The sequence below is a fragment of the Phascolarctos cinereus genome, unplaced genomic scaffold (genome assembly GCF_003287225.1).
Source record: "Phascolarctos cinereus isolate Bilbo 61053 unplaced genomic scaffold, phaCin_HiC Scaffold_4;HRSCAF=312, whole genome shotgun sequence".
Taxonomy (NCBI): Eukaryota; Metazoa; Chordata; class Mammalia; order Diprotodontia; family Phascolarctidae; genus Phascolarctos; species Phascolarctos cinereus.
The window spans coordinates 709,141,424-709,161,185 of record NW_027555847.1 but is presented as its reverse complement, the minus strand read 5'-3'; the positions used below and the strand labels follow the sequence as shown (position 1 = coordinate 709,161,185).

Genomic DNA, 19,762 nt, shown 5'->3' with positions numbered 1-19,762 from the left:
GATGAGCCTGAAGCTTGCTCACTTTGAATCAAGTCAATGATACCTACTAGTCACTCATCATGTGTAATGAACGTGCTATAATAATAATGATGATGGTGATGATAATAATAACTCACATTTATATAGCACTCTAAGGTTTACAAAGTGCTTTACATATACTGTCTCACAGGGCAGCTAGGAGGTGCAGTGAATAGACCTCCAGCTTTGGAGTCAAGAGGACCTGAGCTGAAATCTGACCTTAGACACTTGACACCAGCTGTGTGACCCTGGGCAAGTCACTTAACCCTGATTACCTCAGCAAAAACAAAACAAAACAAAAAACATATATAGTCTCATGTGATTCTCACAACAACCCGGGGGGGAGGGAGGTGCTATTATGATCTCCTTTTTACATATGAGGAAATTGAACCTGAGAGAAGTAGAATGACTTGCTCAAGGTCACATAGTTAGAAAAGACCTAAGGTAGGATTCAAACTCAAGTCTCCCTGACTCCAGGGCTAGCACTCTAGCCACTATGCTGCTTAGATGCCTATTAAGATATTAAGTAACTCTAGGGGGCAGCTAGGTGGCACAGTGGATAGAGCCCTGGCCCTGAAGTCAGGAGGACCTGAGTTCAAATCCAGATTCAGACCAAACACTTGACACTTACTAGCTGTGTGACCCTGGGCAAGTCACTTAACCCCAATTGCCTTAAAAAAATTTAAAAAAAAGATATTAAGTAACTCTAAAGAATTTTAGTGAGATATTAAAAAGAGATACCAAATTACTCCTGAGGTGGTACAGGAAGATTAGGTAGCCATAACTTTAAGGGGCCTTATCAATGATTTGTGACTTTAGGCAAATCACTTAACACCTCTGTGCCTCAGTTTTCTTTTCTGCAAAATGTGTATTATACCTTCCAACTCAATTCAATTCAATAGACAGCTATTAAATGTCTAATATGTCCAGGGCAAGAGGCAACTTCCTTGGGCAAAGGAGGGTGGAGGAAATGGGTTCAAAGTTCTACCTTTGAAACCCACTAGCAGCGTAATGACAGGTAAGGTCCTTAACCTTTCAGGGCCCTAGGCAACTCTCCATTATGGAGTAGTTGCTATCTGTATCTGTGGAGAGTATTTCTTTCTTTTTCTTTCTTTTGGCTAGGCAATGGGGTTAAGTGACTTGCCCAGGGTCATACAACTAGTAAGTGTTATGTGTCTGAGGCCAGATTTCAACTCAGGTCCTTCTGAATCCAGGGCCAGTGCTCTATCCACTGCACTACCTGGCTCCACCTGGAGAGTGTTTCTATACCCTGGGCAGAGTTCCCTACACTCACAAAATCATTGGCTGAATCCCCAAATAAACAAATAAATAATGTGCTAGGCACTGGGGATTGGTACTGGGAGCTGTGATTTAATAAATACTGGTCACTGCAGGAGAAGAGTGCCTTCTCTGCAACTTATATAGCCTAAGAGAATTGCCTAGCACATTGCGAGGCTGTGACATCACACAGTCAGCATGTGTCAGAGACAGGACTTGAACTCAAGACTTCCTGGTGCTGAGGTGGAGCCAAGATGGCACAGTCACAGAATGATTTACATGGAAATGTGTTTTGCGTGATTATACATGTATAACTATGTCAAATTGCTTGCCTTCTCAATGGGGAGGAAGGGAGAAAGGGAGAGAATTTGGAACTCAAAATTTAAAAAAAAATGTTAAAATTGTTTTCCCATGTAATTGGGGGGAAAATAAAATATTAAATAAGATTAAAAAAAAGTCTTCCTGGTGCTGAGGTGGGCTGTCTATCTACTATGCCAAGCTAACTCTCCAGAGATTCAAAGACAAACAAATGTAATTGGGAAATGTTTAGTAAAACAAATAAAAGTACAATGCAACATAGATAATGTTAACTTGTGGTTTTCTGCATCAGTATGCAGTCCACAGGGATCTGTTTCTGTTGAGTCTGACACCACAGCTGTAAAGCATTGTCTTTGCCTTTCACTGGGGCCCCACTGCCCAGCTTGGTGCCTGGCACATACTAAATCTTCAAGAAATGCTTGTCACCTGCCTACCTGATGTCATTCTCCATACAGCCAGCAAAATGATTTTCCTAAAGTGTAACTCTGACTCTGTCACTCCTTTGCTTAAGATGATCCATTGGCTCCTTATTGCCTCTAGGAGCAAATAGAAACTTCTGTTTATAGCCCTTTCCATCTCAGCTCCAATCTGCCTCTCCAGTATTATCATACACATACCCCTTCACTCACACACTCCGTGAGTTGGTCCTTTTACTGCTGATCAGAGGAGATAATGTTGGATCAATTGTAGGTCTGGAGATAAAAGGGACCTTAGAGGCCATCTAATTCCACCTCCTCATTGTACAGATGAGGAAACTGAAGCCCAGGGAAGCTGGCTTGACCAAGGTCACCCAGGAAGTATCAGAGGTAGGATTCAAATCCGGACCTTTGATTCCAGAGTCAGTGCTTTTTCTACCATACCCCATTGCCTCCCATGCAAAGGACTTGCAAACTTTAAAAGCGCTATAGAAAAGCTAGCTATTATTATCACTACAACAGCAATTATTATTATCCACACAAACTACTTTCATCTCTCATCTCCATGCCTTTGCATTGGCTGCCCCTATGCCCGGAATGGCCTGTCTCCTCAAAATGGCCTCTTAGAACCCCCTGGTTCCTTCAAAAGTCAGTTCAAGGGCAGCTAGGTGGTGCAGGGGATAGAGCACTGGCCTTGGAGTTAGGAGGACCTGAGTTCAAATCCAGCCTCAGACACATAACACTCACTAGCTGTGTGACTCTGGCAGGTCACTTAACCCCGATTGCCTCACTATATAAAAAAAAGGCAGTTCAAGTGCCAACTTCTATATGTGGCATTTCCCACTATCCCAGCTGCTAATGCCTCCCCTCTCTTCCAAATTACTGAATGTTTATTTTGTATATACATGTATGTGTGATGCTGTATCTCTCCAGTAGAGTGTATATACTTTGAGGGCAGGCACTGTTAGTTTTTGTGCCCCCAGGGCTTAGCAGCATGCCTGGCACATGGCTGGTGCTTAATTTGCTGTTGTTCAGTCTTTCTAGTCAGGGGTTTTCTTGGCAGAGATACTGGAGCGGTTTGCCATTTCCTTCTCTAGCTCATTTTACAGATGAGGAAACTGAGGCAAACAGGGTTAAATGACTTGCCCAGGGTCACATAGCTAGGATGTGTTTGAGGCTGGATTTGAACTCAGGTCCTCCTGACTCCAGACTTGGCACTCTAACCACCATGCCACCTAACTGTTTAATACACATTTGCTAATCGAGGGCTGATGTCCAGCACAGAATCATAAATGGAAAACTGGAAAGGAACTTCACAACCATCTTGTTTTAAAGGTGTGGGATCAGAGGTCCAGGCAGTTAAGGATTTGCTAAAGATCGCACAGTTACAAGTGTTGGAAGCAGCATTTGAGCCCAGGCCCTCTGATTCTAGAGGGAGTACTTTAAAAGAACTGGGCACTCTCAGATCCAGCCCCCCAAAAATAGCAGTCCCACCTAAGTTCTTAGGCTTCCAAAGGGCTACAGAGATTCACAAAAGGATTTTCTTTCATATTGAAAGTTAGTTGGCACAATGGAAAGAACTCTGGACCTGAATCAGGAAGACCTGAGTCAAATCTAGCCTCAGACATTTACTAGCTGTGTGATCCTGGCCAAGGCTCTTCACTTCTGTCTACCTCAGTTTCCCCATCTATAAAATGGGGATAATAATAACACTTAACTCCCAGGGTTGTTGTGAGGATTCAATGAGACAATATTTACAAAATGCTTAGCACAGTGCCTGGCACATAATAGATGCTATATAAATGTAGCTCTTAGTATCATTAGGTCTATTCTTGATAACATAACAACAATAATAATAGAAGTTTGCCTTCTGGGAAGGGGAGTATAAGTCAGATTATCCCTATTTTACAGATGGATAAACAGAGGCTCTGAGAGGTTAATCACTTGACTATGATCACACAACTCATTGTAAGTGTCTTTGGTAGAAATTGAACCCAGGTCCCTGGACCCCAGCTGCAACACATTCACACAGGTAGTAAGTGTCAGAGGCAGGATTCAAACCCAGGTGTTGCTGTTTCCAAGTCCAGGACTTTGTCCATGATGTCACACTACCTGCATTTGGACCTGTTACTAACAACCAGCTTTGAGACACTTCAGAACTCTGGTTCCTGCAAGAACCAGTCCTCCACATGGGAGGACCAGTGATGAAGCACATCCCTGGCAGACACCTGATTGGCCGCAGATGCACCATTAATCTCCTCATTTCAGACAAGACCGATGCATGAATTGATTTTTCTTGACAATACTTATACGAGAGAGGGCTTAAATATTTTTTTGGTGGAGAGGAGAGTCAGAAGTAGGGATAGTAAAGTCAAAATTTTTTTTTAAAAATTTAAATATTTTAAAAAAAGAAGAAAAGCATTGATTAATTAAAAAAAACCTACAAAGAAGAGAGCAGAAGAAAATTTAGAAGGGGATACCTGAAGACTCAGGAAGACCTGAGTTCAAGTCTAGTATCAAACATTTACAAGCCACAGTGTGACCCTGGGCAAGTCACTTCATCACTGTCTGCCTCAGTTTCCCCATCTATAAAATGGGGATAATAATAGCACCTATCTGTGAAAAGCAAAGTAGCGAACCACCATGTTAAATTTAAATTTGATACAGAATTCTCTTTTTCTGATTTTCTTCTTATATGGAAATATTTGTGCTCATTGATGTTTGTCAATTTCATAGTAAATTTATTTTTTAATTTAACATTTTTTCTAATTACACGTAAAAACAAATTTAACATTTTTTTTCAAATTTTGAGTTCCAGTTTCTTTCCTTCCTTCCTTCCTTCCCTTTGCCAATGAGAAAGCAAGCAATTTGACATAGGTTATACATGTAAAACACACTTAGTAAATTTAAAATAATAACATTGGACAAGTTGCTTTTGGACACTGGGCCTCAGTTTCCTCATCTGTAAAATGAGAAAATTGGACTAGATGACCTCTAATGTCCCTTCCAGCTCGAACCCTACGGTCCTAAAAACCCTATTGTATCTGAAGGTATGGAATGTAAGCTCCCTGAAGGCAAGGACTGTTCCTTTTTCTGTCTTTGTATCCTCCATGCCTGGCATAGTGTTTAGCAGTGTATGAACTTAATAAATGCTCGCTGATTGATTAATCTTCCCTAGAGGCTCAAAGTTAGATGGGAGTTCTAGGCAGCCTTCGGTGATTATTCCTGTACTCATTAATGTCCTCTGCCTCCTCCAATGAGCTTGGATTTTCTATGACAGTGCAGATGTTGTAATCCCTCTTCCCTCTCCAAGGAGAAGGTAAGCTCCCTGAGGGCAGGGATGGTTTCCTCTTTGTCATTGTATCTCCAGCACCAGGCTCAGGGCTCGGTACAGATTAGTTAAGTTAATAAATGTTTGTTGATTGAAAACAAATTTTTCTATGGTGTTTTAAAGTTTGCAAAATGCTTTTGATACATCATCTTACTGGAGCCTCATTCCAATGCTATGAGGTGAGTGCCTCAGGTATTATTAGCTTAGGAGGTAGCCTGGCGTGGTGGAGTGTTGCATTTGGCATCAAAGGATCTGGATTCAAATCTCGTCACTGCCACTTACTACCCTGTGATCTTGGGCAAGTCACTCAGCCCTGGGCTTCAGTTTCCTCATGTGTAAAATGAGGAGGTTGGAGTAGGTGGCCTCTGAGATCCTTTCTGGCTCTACATTTGTGATCCTGATGGGGAAACTGAGACCCAGAGAGGTAAAGCCAGGTACTCTGGCTGCCAGGTTGAGCAGTCCATCTGCTATGGCATGCTGAGCAGGTGGGAAGCAGATGTGCTTATGGGCATAACCAAGTTCCATCTCCCAGGGTGGACACAGCCATTCTGCTCATTGCTAGAGGACACAGTAGCTGGTTATTCTAGTTGAAACTGCAGCCACAGTAACTGAGCCCAGCTGATTACCAGCTGGACATGTTTATAATTACCCATTAGTCACAGCTCTAGAGATGAAAGGGAGCTTAAAGGCTACTGAGTTTACTCCCCCTCCTTATTTTACAGATGAGGAAACTGAGGCACAGAGAAGTTAAGTGACTTGTTCAGGGTCACACAGCTAGTAAGAGCATTGTGTCATAGATGGGGCACTGGACTCGGAGTCAGGAAGACCTGGCTTCAGATCCCACCTTAAGCACTAGCTAAATAACTCTGGGCAAGTCATTAAATCTCTCTGAACCTCAGTTTCCTTTTCTGTAAAATGACAGCATTGAACTAGATGGACTCTGAGGTCCTATTAGCTCTGGATCCATAAGCCTCTGAGCTCCCTTCAGTTCTAATGCTGTGAGCCTCTGATCCTCTGTCTCCAGTGGGATTTGAACCCAGTTAGATCTTCCTGGTTCTTGGTCCAGTGCTCTAACCACTATACCACATTGCCCCTCTAAACCACCGCTGTGGATGTGGGTTCTTAAATAGTCTGCACATACCCCTAGCTCCCCACTCTGTTTCTGCTCTTCAGTAAGAAGGACCCCATCGGGGAACCTCCTCTTTTGCTATACCGAGATGCTCAAGAGCAAATATATTTCCATGAGCTGACAGGCAGAAAGCACCAGGCTTCATTCTGAAGCTGAGCCTCAGAATGTTAATTAGGCTTCCAAATCAGTGGAAAACTCTAAGGCCAGAAAATGGATCCCATCTTCTCCTCCATTTTGTCCTGGCAGGTTGGAAGATTTAGCTCCAAGGGAAGTCAGCAGGCAGTGGAGGAGAGGGGCTAGCCTGCTCTGGTCACCTTCCTTGTCTCCAGGGTCTCAGGCATCACAGGGTCTTAGATCCAGAGCCAGAAGGTCATCCTTAGAGGTCCAACCCGCTCATCTTACTGAGGAGGAAACTGAGGCTCAGAGAAGTCCTAAGGCTCTAGGTGTAGAGCTGAAAGGGACCTCAGAGGCCATCGGTGTGGCCTCATCTTACAGATCAGAGCATATCACAGAGAGCTAAGCAGGATCTCAGGGGCTGTCGGATCCAACCCTTCCATTTTACTGATGAGGAAACTGAGGCCCAGATCACTCAGCTGCTAAGTATTTGAGGCGCCAACCACCATAGCCCATGGAAACATGGCTCCAATCAAGTCTTTGCCTAGTCTGACCTGCTGACTCAGTCTGTTCTGTTGCTGGTATTTATGAATTCAAAATAAATTGTCATCAATAACAGTTTGAAAAAAAGAGTGAGTGGCTCCAATTCCAGCATTTTCTCTTGTTCTCCACGGTGTCTCTCCTAATTCCCTCATCTTACAGAAGGGGAAACTGAGGCCAAGAGAGGTTAAGTGACTTGTTCAAGGTCACACAGCTAGTAAGAGCATGGTGTCATGGTCTCATCTCACAAAGAAGGAAACCGAAGCCCAGAAAAGCTGAATGATTCGCTCACCTAGATAGTATATGGTTGAGTCAGGATTCAAACTCGAGTCCTTGGACTCCAAATCCAGCCCTCTTTTCATGGTGCCACAGTTTAGGTCTGGAAAGCACTGTCTATGTTATCTCTGCTGAGCCTCAAAGGCTTGCTATGCAGCAACATTGTACGATAACCAGCTTTGACAGATTTAGCTCTTCTGAGCCATGCAGTGATCTAAAACAATTCCCTTTTTTTTGGGGGGGGGGTTCATTTGTTTTTCTCTTTTTTTTTTGCTAGGCAATGGGGTTTAGTGACTTGCCCAGGGTCGCATAGCTAGTAAGTGTCAAGCATCTGAGGCCACATTTGAACTCAGGTCCTCTCAACTCCAGGGCAGGTGCTCTATTCACTGCACCACCTAGCTGTATACCTTTTTTTTTTTGGTTTGTTTTTGGATCTAAGACAATTCCAAAAGACGCATGATGGAAAATGCTATCCACATCCACAGAAAGAACTCTGGAGTCTGAATGCAGATTGAAGCATATGATTTTCTCTCTTTTTTTTCCTTTCTCGTGGGTTTTCCCTTTTGTTCTGATTCTTTTACAATATGACTAATGTGGAGATATATTTAATATGACTGTACATGTATAGCCTATATATAGCATGCCTTCTTGGGGGAGGGGGAGAAGAAGGAGGGAGAAAAAAATTTGGAACTCAAAATCTTATAAAAGTGAATGTTGAAAACTATCTTTACGTGTAATTGGAAAAAACTAAAATACTATTAAGTGGGGAAAAAATAAAAACAAAAAACAAACCAAAAAAAGGCCTGCTATGAACAAGTTACCAGGGGCAGCTAGGTGGTGCAGTAGACAGAACACAGGCCCTAGAGTCAGGAAGACCTGAGTTCAAATCTGGCCTTAGATCCTTCTAGCTTGTGACCCTGGGCAAGTCATTTAACCTTGATTGCTTCCCTACCCCCAAAATTGTAATTTACCAACTGAGTAATCCAGGACAAGCCATGCCTCTTTGGGCCTCAGTTTCCTGATCAGTTGAAGGTCTCTGAGATCCCATTCAGCCTTTGAGGTAGGTACTGAGGCTGGAGTAGGGCAGCCTACCTGTCAGTGGTGAGAACTCCTAAGGTCACTAGCTTGAGGCTGCTCCTGGGTAGGCCACCCTAGGAGCTGGGAAGGCAAGGGAGGAGCACCCAGGACTCTACAGTCTTCTTCATTTCGTGTCCTGGGACAAAGCCCTGGTCTCCATAATTTCAGTTCTAAGTTATAGTACAATGGCTTGAGAAGCGGGGTACCATAATCCCAACAGGGACATTCTATAAATCATCTTGGTCTTCCTGTAATGGGCCTACAGTCAGGAGAGTCCTGGGTCAGGCAGAGGTCCTTGCCCTGGAGTTTAGGAAGGTTTTTTTTTTTTAAAAAAGCAGTTTAATAATTGTGTTTCAATACAATTGGTATCCTTTGTAATCCTCTGTATTTTATTGTATATAGTATATACAATATAGTATATATAATATATACAATTATATATTATATATTCTTAGAAATGGCTATCTCTATCACAGGCAATGTGGTTTCTTGGAAAAGATGCTGGATTTGAAGTCAGAGGACCTATGTTCTTATTCTGGCTCTGCCAGTGACTTTGAAAAGGGCATTTCCCCTCAGTTTCCTCCTCTGTGAATGAGAGGATTGGACCAGATGGCTTCTTGGAAGCCAAAGAAGGGGTCTCCACCCTTAGAGCTCTGGTCCTGGGATCCAATGAGTAGGTGGCCTCCTATATATAATATATAGCATATATATTGTACATTTTTAAAGGAGCTTTGCACTTAGCTTGCAAAGCCTGTGGACTTTCATTTTCAGTTTTTAGAGGTAAAAGGGTCCATATGCTGAAAAGGGATCCATAGATATCACCAGGTTGCCAGAGGAGTAGCAAATCAGAAAAAATAAAAATAAAAATGTTAAGAAGCCTTGCTTAAGACTTGCTAGTACTGTGGCCATGGAAAAATCCAATTCCTTTTCCAAGTCTCAGTTTTCCTCCTCCATCAAGTGAGTATAAAAAGTGCCATTTATGGAGCTCATATTATTCATTTTGAAACTCCTTTCGTGAAGGGAATATAAGTTCCTTGAGGGCAGGGACTATTTGGTTTTTCTTTGTACACTCAGTACTTACTGGCATGGTGGGCACGTGGCAGCATGTAAAGACTCGTACAATTGAACTTAAGTAGGACATTAATGTTGGTGGCATCAGTATGAGTCAACAGCTTGTCTTGACAGCCAGAAAAAAGAATGAGTATGTCTAGTGTCCAGGACTGAGGGGGTCCGATTTCCTCTCTACTACCTCCTGGTTGGACCACATAGGAAGGAAACAAATGTTTATTAAACACCTACTATGTGCCAGGCACAGTGCTAAGTGCTTTACAAATATTATCTCTTTTGATCTTCATGGCAACCCTGAGAGGTGGGTGCTGTTGTTATCTTCGTTTTACAGTTGAGGAAGCGGAGGCAAACAGGTGAAGTGACTTGCTCAGGGTCACACAGTCAAGAAATGTCTGAGGCCAGATTTGAACTCAGGTCTTCGTGGCTCCAGGCCCAGCATTCTAGCCACTGAGCTACCTGGCTGCCTCATAAGATCATATATTTAAAGCTGAAGATTGCCTTAAGGAGTTATCTAGTCCAACCAATCTCATTTGATCCTCATAACTATTCTGGGAAGTAGATGCTATTATTATCATCCCCATTTTACAGATGAAGAAACTGAGGCAAATCAAGGTTAAGTGGCCCATCCAGGGTCACACACTTAGTAAAGTATCTGAGGCCAGATGTGAACTCTTGACTTCAAGCTTAGGGTTCTATCCGCTGTACTGCTTCGCTGAATATAGGGGATTAGACTTAGTCACCTTGGCCCAAGAGGTGAGAATTAAGAAGTCACAAACAGGCATATTCAGGTGGATGTCAAGAAAAACTTCCTAACCGTCTTGATTCTAGGCCGAGGGGTCTATGCACTGCACCACCTAGTTGCCCTAGAGGAAACTACAACCTAATGCAAAGGGCCCAGGGTTAGTGCCAAGGGTGGGGAACCTGCCGCCTGGAGGCTACATGTGGCCCTGAAGCTACATGTGGTCCTCTATGTCCTCAAGTGCAGCCCTTTGACGGAATCCCATTCAAACGGCCACACTTGAGGACCTAAAGGGCCACATGTGGCCTCAAGGCTGCGGGTTCCCCATCCCTGGTAGCCACTGTAACTTCTGCTAAGGATGAATTGGCTGGCAGGGATGATGGTGTTTGTTTTTTAGAAGAGGGCTGGTAGAGGGAGACCTGATTTGAAGGAGGAGATCAGTAAAAAATTAATTGTTCCTTTGTGTGCAGACTTTCCTGCTAAATAGCCTTTGGAAACTCACCAACATTATCCACTTACCCAAGTGTTCCCGGAAAAGTGACTCTTTGCAGACACTGGCATCCAGCAGACTTATTAAGCCATGCAGAAGGCAGCATGCCATACAATGGCAGATCAGGCATTTTGACCCTGGCTAATTTCACTCAGTGCTAAGCCCCAGCCCCTCCCCGTCCTCTCCAGTTTGGCAGACAGCAGAGGTCCCCCAAGGATCAGAGATTGAGAGGTAGCAGGGATCTCTGAGGCCACCTACTCATTGGATCCCAGGACCAGAGCTCTAAAGGTGGAAAAGACCCCTTCTGTGGCTTCCAAGAAGCCATCTGGTCCAACCCTCCCATTCATACAGGAGGAAACTGAGGGGAAATGCCCTTTTCAAAGTCACTGGCAGAGCCAGAATAACACCCCAGGTTGTCTGACTTCAAATTCCAAGAAACCACATTCCTGTATAGAGACAGCCATTTCTAAGAAGAATAATCATTGAAATTTAAATATGACTTTAAAGTTAAAAAAAAAGGAATTGACATCCATTCTTTCATTTGAACCTTAAAACAACCCTATGGGTGTTACTGGTCTGATCTCCATTTCCTCTAGATGAGGAAACTGGGGTGGAGAGAGGAGAGTGACCTGTCCACGGTCACACAGCTCCTAAGTGGCAGAGGTAAGATTCCACCCCAGGTGTTCCAAATGCCAAATCCAGCCCTCTAGTCAATTTGACACTCGGCCTCCTGGGAAACTCTCATGACTGGGGTACTGAGAGGGCCCAGTAAGGCTGTGCATCTCCTTTCCTTTTCAGCTGAGGAGGCACTCACCTGGCTGTGAAGTCGTTGTAATTCTTCTAGGCTCTGCCTCAGTTTCCCTCTTTCTCCTTCCATCAGTTCCCTTAGCGCTCTTGAATCCTCATTGGTTTGTCTGATTTGCTCTTCTAAGGTGTCATCATCAATTCTCCGGGAGCTCTGGTGTAAAAAGGGAGACACCAACCAGTCAGACATAAGGAGAGGGAGTGGGGGAAGAGAGAGACAGAGAAGCAGGAGAGACAGGAAGACAGGAAGAGAAAGATAGAAACAAAGAGAGACAGAGAGAAAGACTGAGAGATGGGAACAGAGAGAAAGACAGAAATAGAGAGATAGACTGAGAAACAGAAACAGAGACAGAAAAAGACAGAGACAGAAACAAAGAGAGACAGAGAGATCCATTGCTCAGTTTTTAATTGCAAATAATCAGTATTCATTACTGCCCAAGTGTTCAGGGAAGGCAGCGGCGGGGAGTAATTTAATTGGTATAATCCATCATATTCCCCAGTTTTACATCATTCCTTCTTCCCCCAGACTGACCTGATTCAATTGAATAAACAACAAGCATTTATTAAGCACCTATAAAGACAGAAATAAAACAGTCCCTGCCTTCAAGAAGCTTACATTTTACTAAGGGATTCTACTGATCTATATAGGTTCTAGACAGCTACAATAAAACATGAAATCAACACAGCCAGTACCCAACACAGGTAGGGACAGCTATCCTACCATTTCATCTTAACTGGCACAGTCAGAAAGATTCTGATACTCAGTGGGAAGAGGAAAACTGAAGATAAATAATAGCTGAAGGACTGAGAGTCTCAGCGGAGTCAATAAGGCAAAAATCTGCCATATTTGGCTGAAGGGACAAGTCAAGGAAATAGTGTATACAAAAAATTCATTTGAACAGTACCTCTCCCTCTAATGCACAAGAGCCAGACTGGGAATAGTAAGAACCCTTCAAACTGACCTCTTCCCCATTTATTCATTCATGACTTCTCTGGGCAGGAGTTTTCCCCCTCACACACTCAATTTTCCAGCCAAATAGTCCTACAGAATTCCACATAATCCTACTTGTAATTTCCATCTCGACATTCCATCTCCCACCTCCATCTCCCCCCATACCTAGAATGCTCTATTGCCTCAACTTGACAATCTTAGCTTTATTCAAAGCACAGCTCAGGGGCCACTTCCTACATGATGCCCATCCCAGATTTCCCTAGTTCTTAGAGTTGTCTACCACTTGAAATTACTTTGTGAACACTTTGTATTTTCATCTCTGTGTAGATGGTGTTTCCTCTGATAGAATATCAGCTGCCTGGGGTAGGGATGCCATAGTTTTTGTCTTTGTATACTCAGTGCCCAACATGGTGTCTAGCATACGATAAGTGCTCATTGAATCAAACGGGCATTATCCTATCATATGAACAGGGAAGTAGGAGCTCATCCAGCTATGGCATACAAGAACCCCTGACCCTAGCACTTCCAAAATCATAATGGATTTAGCACTAAATATGCAAATTCTTGGGATCAGAGGATTAGAGATTTAGTGCTGGAAGGTATCTTAGTGGTCACATAGCCCAACTTTAATATTTCATTAGAAAATTAAGACCCAGAAAGGGAAGGTGATTCACTCAAGGTCATATAGGGGACAAGTGGTAGACCCAAGATTTGAACCCGCATCTCTTTACTCCAAATCCAGAGTTCTGTCTACAATGCTATCATGCTCTCTCTTAACCCCAGTCTCTGTCCTATGGGCTTTCAGGTCAGTTGACTACAGACTTGGTCCAAATATTTTATTTTATTTTATAGGCAATTGGGGTTAAGTGAATTGCCCAAGGTCACACATCTAGTAAGTGTCAAGTGTTTGGTCTGAGGCTGGATTTGAACTCAGGTCTTCCTGACTTCAGGGCCAGTGCTCCATCCAGTGCTCCATCCACTGCGCCATCTAGCTGCTCCCCAAATATTTTATTTTAAAAAATTTAACTTTACATTTTTCAGTGAACAAAAAAATCTATTTTCTTTCCTTTCAATCTCTCCTCCATCATTCCCTGACCATTGAGGGGGGAAAAAAGAAAAATAAAACTGTTACACAAATATCATAGTTAAGCAAAACACTTACATTGGCTGTGTCTGTTTACAAGAAATGTTTTATTGTGCAGCCTGAGCTGGACTAGCAGCCTCTGTTATGACTCTCTCTACTTCATGCCCATGGTCATGCTGGCCTTACCCTCGACAGGGCCCTAGAGAGTAGGACCATAGCTTTCGCACTGGGAGGGATCTGGGAGGTCATCTATTCCAACCTTCCCATTTTAAGGATGGGTAAACTGAGGCCTAGTGACTTGCCCACCTTCACCCTACTAATGAAGGGCAGAGCTGGGGTCCCAACCCAGGGCCTCAGACTCCTAGCACAGTGTTCTGGCCACTGCCCAAGAAGTCCCCCGGCAGGGCCTCTTACCGTGGGCTCCATTCCATCCACTATGCTCTGAATAAGTCTCTTGAGCTCACTGAGAGCCATGCGTAAGCTGCCGGCTGGCACATCCTTGGCCGATGAGGTTTCTGACGACTCGTCCATCGAGGAGTCTGTGGAGACGGCTGAGTCGGCACTGTCATTTCCCCGAAGGTGGGAGCAGAGATATCGGACCTGGCAATAAGCTTCCCAAAGCTGCAGCCTCAGCTGGCCCGGGGAAGAAATTACATTGGAATGTGGGCCAGAGAAGAGGATGCCAACCCTCCCCACGCCTGCCACCGCAGAGCCTTCCCTGCCCTTTCACACCCAGGACACTGGGCCTTCCCCTCTTCCTTAATCACCCTTTCCATGAAATCCTCCCATTGTGCTATGAGCTGTTCTCAGCGCTTCTGAACAGGTCCCTGCTCGCTCCTCCTCCCTGTGGTGTTTTGGGACTTTCACGCTTGAGTACTAAGCTGGAAAGTCATGTGGAGAGGTGAGGAAAAGGTTAAGGGCACTTGGGGAGGGAGGGGGTGTGGGAGAACAGTTGGCAGGGTGAAGGACAATGGTTCTCGGGTGCCAGTGCCCAGGGCTACAAAACCAGGGCAGGTCAGTCCACAGTCAATTCACAAGAATTTAAGTGGGAGGAGCTGCGAGTAGGAAGGAATGGAAATCAGCTATGCTTTGACAGAATCCCAGAATGGGAATGGCCATATTGCCTAACCTGGGCCTGAGAGAGCATCCCACCCACCATAGCCCCCAAAAGTCATCATCCACCCTCCACTTGACTATGTCCAGTGATGACCGGCTGATTGTTAACAGGCATCCCCGCATCACATCCCCAAAAAGTCATCATCCTCCCTCCATTTAACTATCTCCAGTGATGGGGAACCCACTGGCACATAATAAGTGCTTAATAAATGCTTGTTGGCTCATTGTTAACAAACTCCCGAGGCAACATTCCACTCCGGAACAGTAAGGAAGGATGTTAGGATCAAAACTTAGGGCTAGGATGTCCAACCCCCTCATTTTACAGTTGATGACAATGAGGCCCAGAGAGAAATGAGGTGACCTGTACAAGGTCACACACACAGGCAGTACATGGCCCAGCAGACTTGGAAGTCAGGGGCTCTTTCCATAGCTTAGATTTGCCTCTTTGTAGCTTTCAACCCTGCTCCTACTTCTGATCTCTCCGATCCAGTAGAGCGTGGTTAATCCTTCTTCCAAATTGCAGCCCTTTAAATACTTGGAGACAGCTAGCGTCTCTCCTGCTGAGTCTCACTTCAGGTCAAATATCCAGTTTCTTCAACACATCCTTTTATGATACAAACTCAAGACTTTTTGTCATCCTGACTGCCCTCCTCCTAACATGCATCCTTCCTAAAATGTGCTGCTCAGAACTGAACCCAAAACTTCAGGTATGCTTTGTCCTGGGAGGACGATAATGGGGCTCACTTCTCTGGCACTGAACCCCATCCCACTATTAATACAGTCTATGAATAAGTGAACATTTTCTTGTCTGTCCTATCTATCTAATACACACACACACACACACACACATGTGTGTGTGTGTGTGTATATATATATATGGTATTTACTTTTCTGTGTACATGTGGTTATCGCCCAATAGAATGCATGCTTCTTTTTTGGAGGTAATCAGGGTTAAGTGAATTACCTAGGGTCACAGAGCTAGCAAATGTCTGAGGCTGGATTTGAACTCAGATCCTCCTGACTCCAGGGCTAATGCTCTATTCATTGCATCCCTAGCTACCCCAGAATCTGCTTCTTGAAGGCAGGGACTTTCAATTTTGTTTTTAGATTCCTTGTGCCTGGCATACAATAGGCATTTAATAAATGCTTATTGGGGCAGCTAGGTGGTACAGTGGATCGAGCACGGGTCCTCAAGTCAGGAGGACCTGAGTTCAAATGTGACCTCAGACACTCACTAGCTGTGTGACCCGGGGCAAGTCACTTAACCCCAACTGCCTCCAAAAATTTAAAAATAAAAGGAAAGATTTAATAAATGCTTATTGATTGATAATAGAATGTAAGCTCCCTGAGGGCAAGGACTGTGTCATTTTTGTCTTTGTGTCCAAACACCTTGTATAGTGCCTGGCACACAGTAGGTACTTAACAAAGGCTTATTGAGTTATGATAGAATATAAGCTCCCTGAAGGCAGGGACTGTTTCAATTTTTGTTTTTGTATCTAAGCACCTTGCATAGCAGCTTGATTCACCGTTTTTTTTTTAAGTGGGGGATCAGACCTGCAATTTTATTGGCCTATAGAACTGCCAGTAAGGAAACTCTCGATTAGCGTAGATGAGGACCTACTTGGCAACACACGATCTTAGAAAGTTATCCAGGGCCCTGTGAGTTGAAGTGATTTTCCCAGGGACTTGGTGTGTAGAAGACATTTAATAAATGCTTACTGAAAACCTCCAGGGAAGGAAAACCCATGGCCAATTCTAATTTAGGCTGTTAGCCTGAGTTGTCAGGTTGCCCGTTCTGTCCTCTGGGGCCAAGGAGAACAAGGCAGGTCTCCAGTCTGAGCCTGCTATTTCCTGTCTCTGGACTGGGCACACATGCCCACTTCCTTGGCCCCTATTCTAATCTTGTTCTCTTCCTTCATGGCTCAGCTAAGGTGCTATCCCTGCCCCTTTGCCCGTCACCCTTCTGAAAGTCATCTCCCCCTTGCCCTTAAACTTCCCTCCAATGCTCTGCTGACTCTCCCTTGTAGTAAAGTAGCCTTGTTTGCATGGATGTCTCATCCCTTGAGCGGCATGTGAGCTCATCGGAAAATGGACTGTGACATTTTTCTGCTGGGCTGAAATCTGTTCCCCTACAATGTTTACCCTTCTGTTTGCTTGGCCAAGCAGGAAAAGTCCATCCTAAAATCTTTTCTCCACGAAAATCTTTCCTAGGACCACAGGCTTGAAGCTTGAAGGTGCCTTAGAAGCACTCAAGGTCCAAATTTAGAGATGAGAAAACAGGCTCTGAGTAGAGTTGTCTAAAGTCACACAGGGAGTGAGAGAGGCAGCATTAGAACCCAGGTCCTCTGACTTCAAAGGCTTTTTTGTTGTTCTTTGTTGAAAAGCATCATCATGTAAGTGACCCCTTACATCTTTTATTCTCCAGTCCAATCATTCCTACCTCCTTCAACCAATTCACTCATGACACAATCAGATGGGTAAACTGAGGCCCAGGAAGATGAAAGAATATGCTTGAGGTCACCCAGGCAGTGACTACACCAGGATTTGACCCATGTTCTCTGGTTTCAAAACCAGCACATTTTTTCTACTGCTTAATTAAAAAAAATGTTTTCTCCCCAGTGGCCAGTCCCTTCACCATCCTGACTTCCTTCTGGATGCTCTGCAGATTGCCAAAGTCATTCCTAAAATGTATTGCCCAGAACGGAACACAATATTTTAGATGTTGACTGACCAGGGCAGAGTACAGTGTGGTACTATCATCGAATCTGATAACACATGGAAACCATTTTGCAAATCTTAAAATGCTGTACAAATGTTTTGTGGTTTAGTTGTGCTCAATCATGTCCAACTTTTTGTGACTTCATTTGGGAATTTCTTGGCAAAGATACTGGAGCGGTTTGCCATTTCCTTCTCTAGCTCATTTTATAGATGAGGAAACTGAGGCAAACGGGATGAAGTGACTTGTCCAGGGTCACACAGCTAGTAAATGTCTGAGGTCACATTTGAACTCAGGTCTTCCTGACTCCAGACCTAGCACTCTATCCATTGTGCCACCTAGCTACCTATATATAAATGTTAGCTATCACCATCATCACCAGCCCCTAGTTTGGGATACTTTGTATCTCTTAATGCAGCCCAAGATGACATTGTTGCTTGGCCATCATATCTTACCTAACCCTCACCCTCCTCAGATCTCCCCCTCCCCCCGGAACCAAACCTGAACACGTGCACGTAATATTGGCCCATCCTCCCCAGGAGCCACACCTGTTCTCGCTCTTGCTCCAGCTCCTCAGCCTCCATGCTCTGCTCGATTTCAGACAGGAGTGACGCGCTAGTGGCATTAAAGCTCTGCAGACTCCGCTCGTCGCTGAGCTCCTCCACCTTCACCTGGAGCTGCCGGTAGGAGAGCCGGACGTCCTGGAGCTCCAGCTGACTCTGGTGGAGCTTTCAGAGAGACAGGAAGGGAAGAACTGTTGGGCGGGACCAAGACTGGGGAAGGAGGAACCCAGCAGGTACACCCCACGGGACGATCAGCCCTTGTTTGCCTTCCTAGCTATTCTGGCTATAGATTCCTTTGTCTGTATTTGTTTGCATGTTGTCTGTAAGCTCCTTGAGGGCAGGGACTGCCCTTCGCTTCTCCAAGTATCCTCAGAGCTTAGCACAGTGCCTGGCATACAGAAGGTGCCTAATAAATGTTTATTTATTGATTGGTCATTTGGATACCATGGCTTTACAACAAATAAGACAGCAGTTATTCTTAGGTTAGGCAGCTAGGTGGTGCAGGGGATAGAGTATTGGATCTGGAGTCAGGAAGACTCGTCTTCTTGAGTTCAAACCTGGCCTCAGTCACTTACCAGCCATGTGATTCTGAGCAGGTCACTTCACCCAGTTTGCCTCAGTTTCCTTACCTGTAAAATGAGCTGGAGAAGGAAATGGCAAACCATTCTAGTATCTTTGCCAAGAAAACCCTGAGGGGTCGCAAAAAGTCAGATACCACTGAAAAATTAATGAACAATTCTTAGGTCAGGAAAAAAAAATGTGCTTTTATTTAATTGTTGGCAAATTTGATTTTCTTGAGTAATAAAATTAAACTCGGGGGTCATTTGTTTCTAGGGTTGCCCCTTCACAATTCTTAAAATCCTCCCATTTTAACAATCCATGCCCTTCCTCCATCTCCAGGATGAGTTGACACTAGCGTTTCCTTGAAGGCACCAACCACCAGGTCACAGAATTGGATGGGATCCCAAAGGCTGTCTAGTCTAACCCATAGCCAGACACCCCCCCCCCCCAACTCCTGCAGCATCCAGCTTTTGCTTGGGGACTTTCAATGACAAGGAACTTACTGCCTTATAAATCAGCCCATTCTATGTTTAATAATAATAACTGACATAGACTTAAAACTGGCAGGGGCCTTAGAGACCGTCAAGTCTATTTTACAGATGAGGAGACTGAGGCTGAGAAAAAGTCATAAGCTAGTAAGGTCTAAGGTGGGATTTGAACCCAGGTCTTTTTGATTCTAAGCTCCATCTACTATATTGTTTATAGAGTACATAAAAAACTTGCAAAGTTCTGTAAGTACATTTTAATAACTAAGCCCTTTAACAACCCAGTGAGAGGTAATACAAAAATATTATTACCATGTCTATGTTACAGATGAAAAAATGAGTTTGGACAGGTCAGGTGACTTGTTCAGGGTCACATAGCTAGTAAGAATCAGGGGTAGGAACTGAATTCAGGTTTTCCTAACCAAGTCCAGGGTGCTATCTGCTAACCCACACTGCCTCCCACTTTTGTGCAACTCTGTTAGGAAATTTTTTCTTATATCAAGTCTAAAAAGTAACTAATAACTAATAATAATAATAATAATAATAATAATTAGCACTTATGTATCATTTTAAAGTTTGCCAAGTGCTTTACAAATATTATCTTGTTTTATCCTCACAACAAACCCTGGGAGGTAGGGGCTATTATCATCCCCATTTTATAGATAAGAAACCTGAGGCAGAAGGAGG

At 44.0% G+C, this 19,762-nt stretch overlaps 1 protein-coding gene across 4 annotated transcripts in view; it reads right to left on the bottom strand.

Moving 5' to 3' along the window:
- Positions 1-19,762, bottom strand: part of BICDL1 (BICD family like cargo adaptor 1) — a 136,751-nt gene that overhangs the window by 31,458 nt on the left and 85,531 nt on the right. For 2 of the 4 annotated variants that reach the window (XR_013486489.1, XM_021007992.2), the window contains exons 5-7: positions 18,015-18,194; positions 14,049-14,267; positions 11,609-11,752 (exon numbers count right to left, since the gene is read on the bottom strand). Coding sequence is in view for 3 of the 4 variants with exons in the window: in XM_021007992.2 (XP_020863651.1) it covers positions 11,609-11,752; positions 14,049-14,267; positions 18,015-18,194 (543 nt within the window). In the remaining variant the exon portion in view is untranslated. The remainder of the gene's footprint in view (positions 1-11,608; positions 11,753-14,048; positions 14,268-18,014; positions 18,195-19,762) is intronic. The other 2 variants (XM_078154361.1, XM_078154360.1) reach the window with 2 other exon arrangements.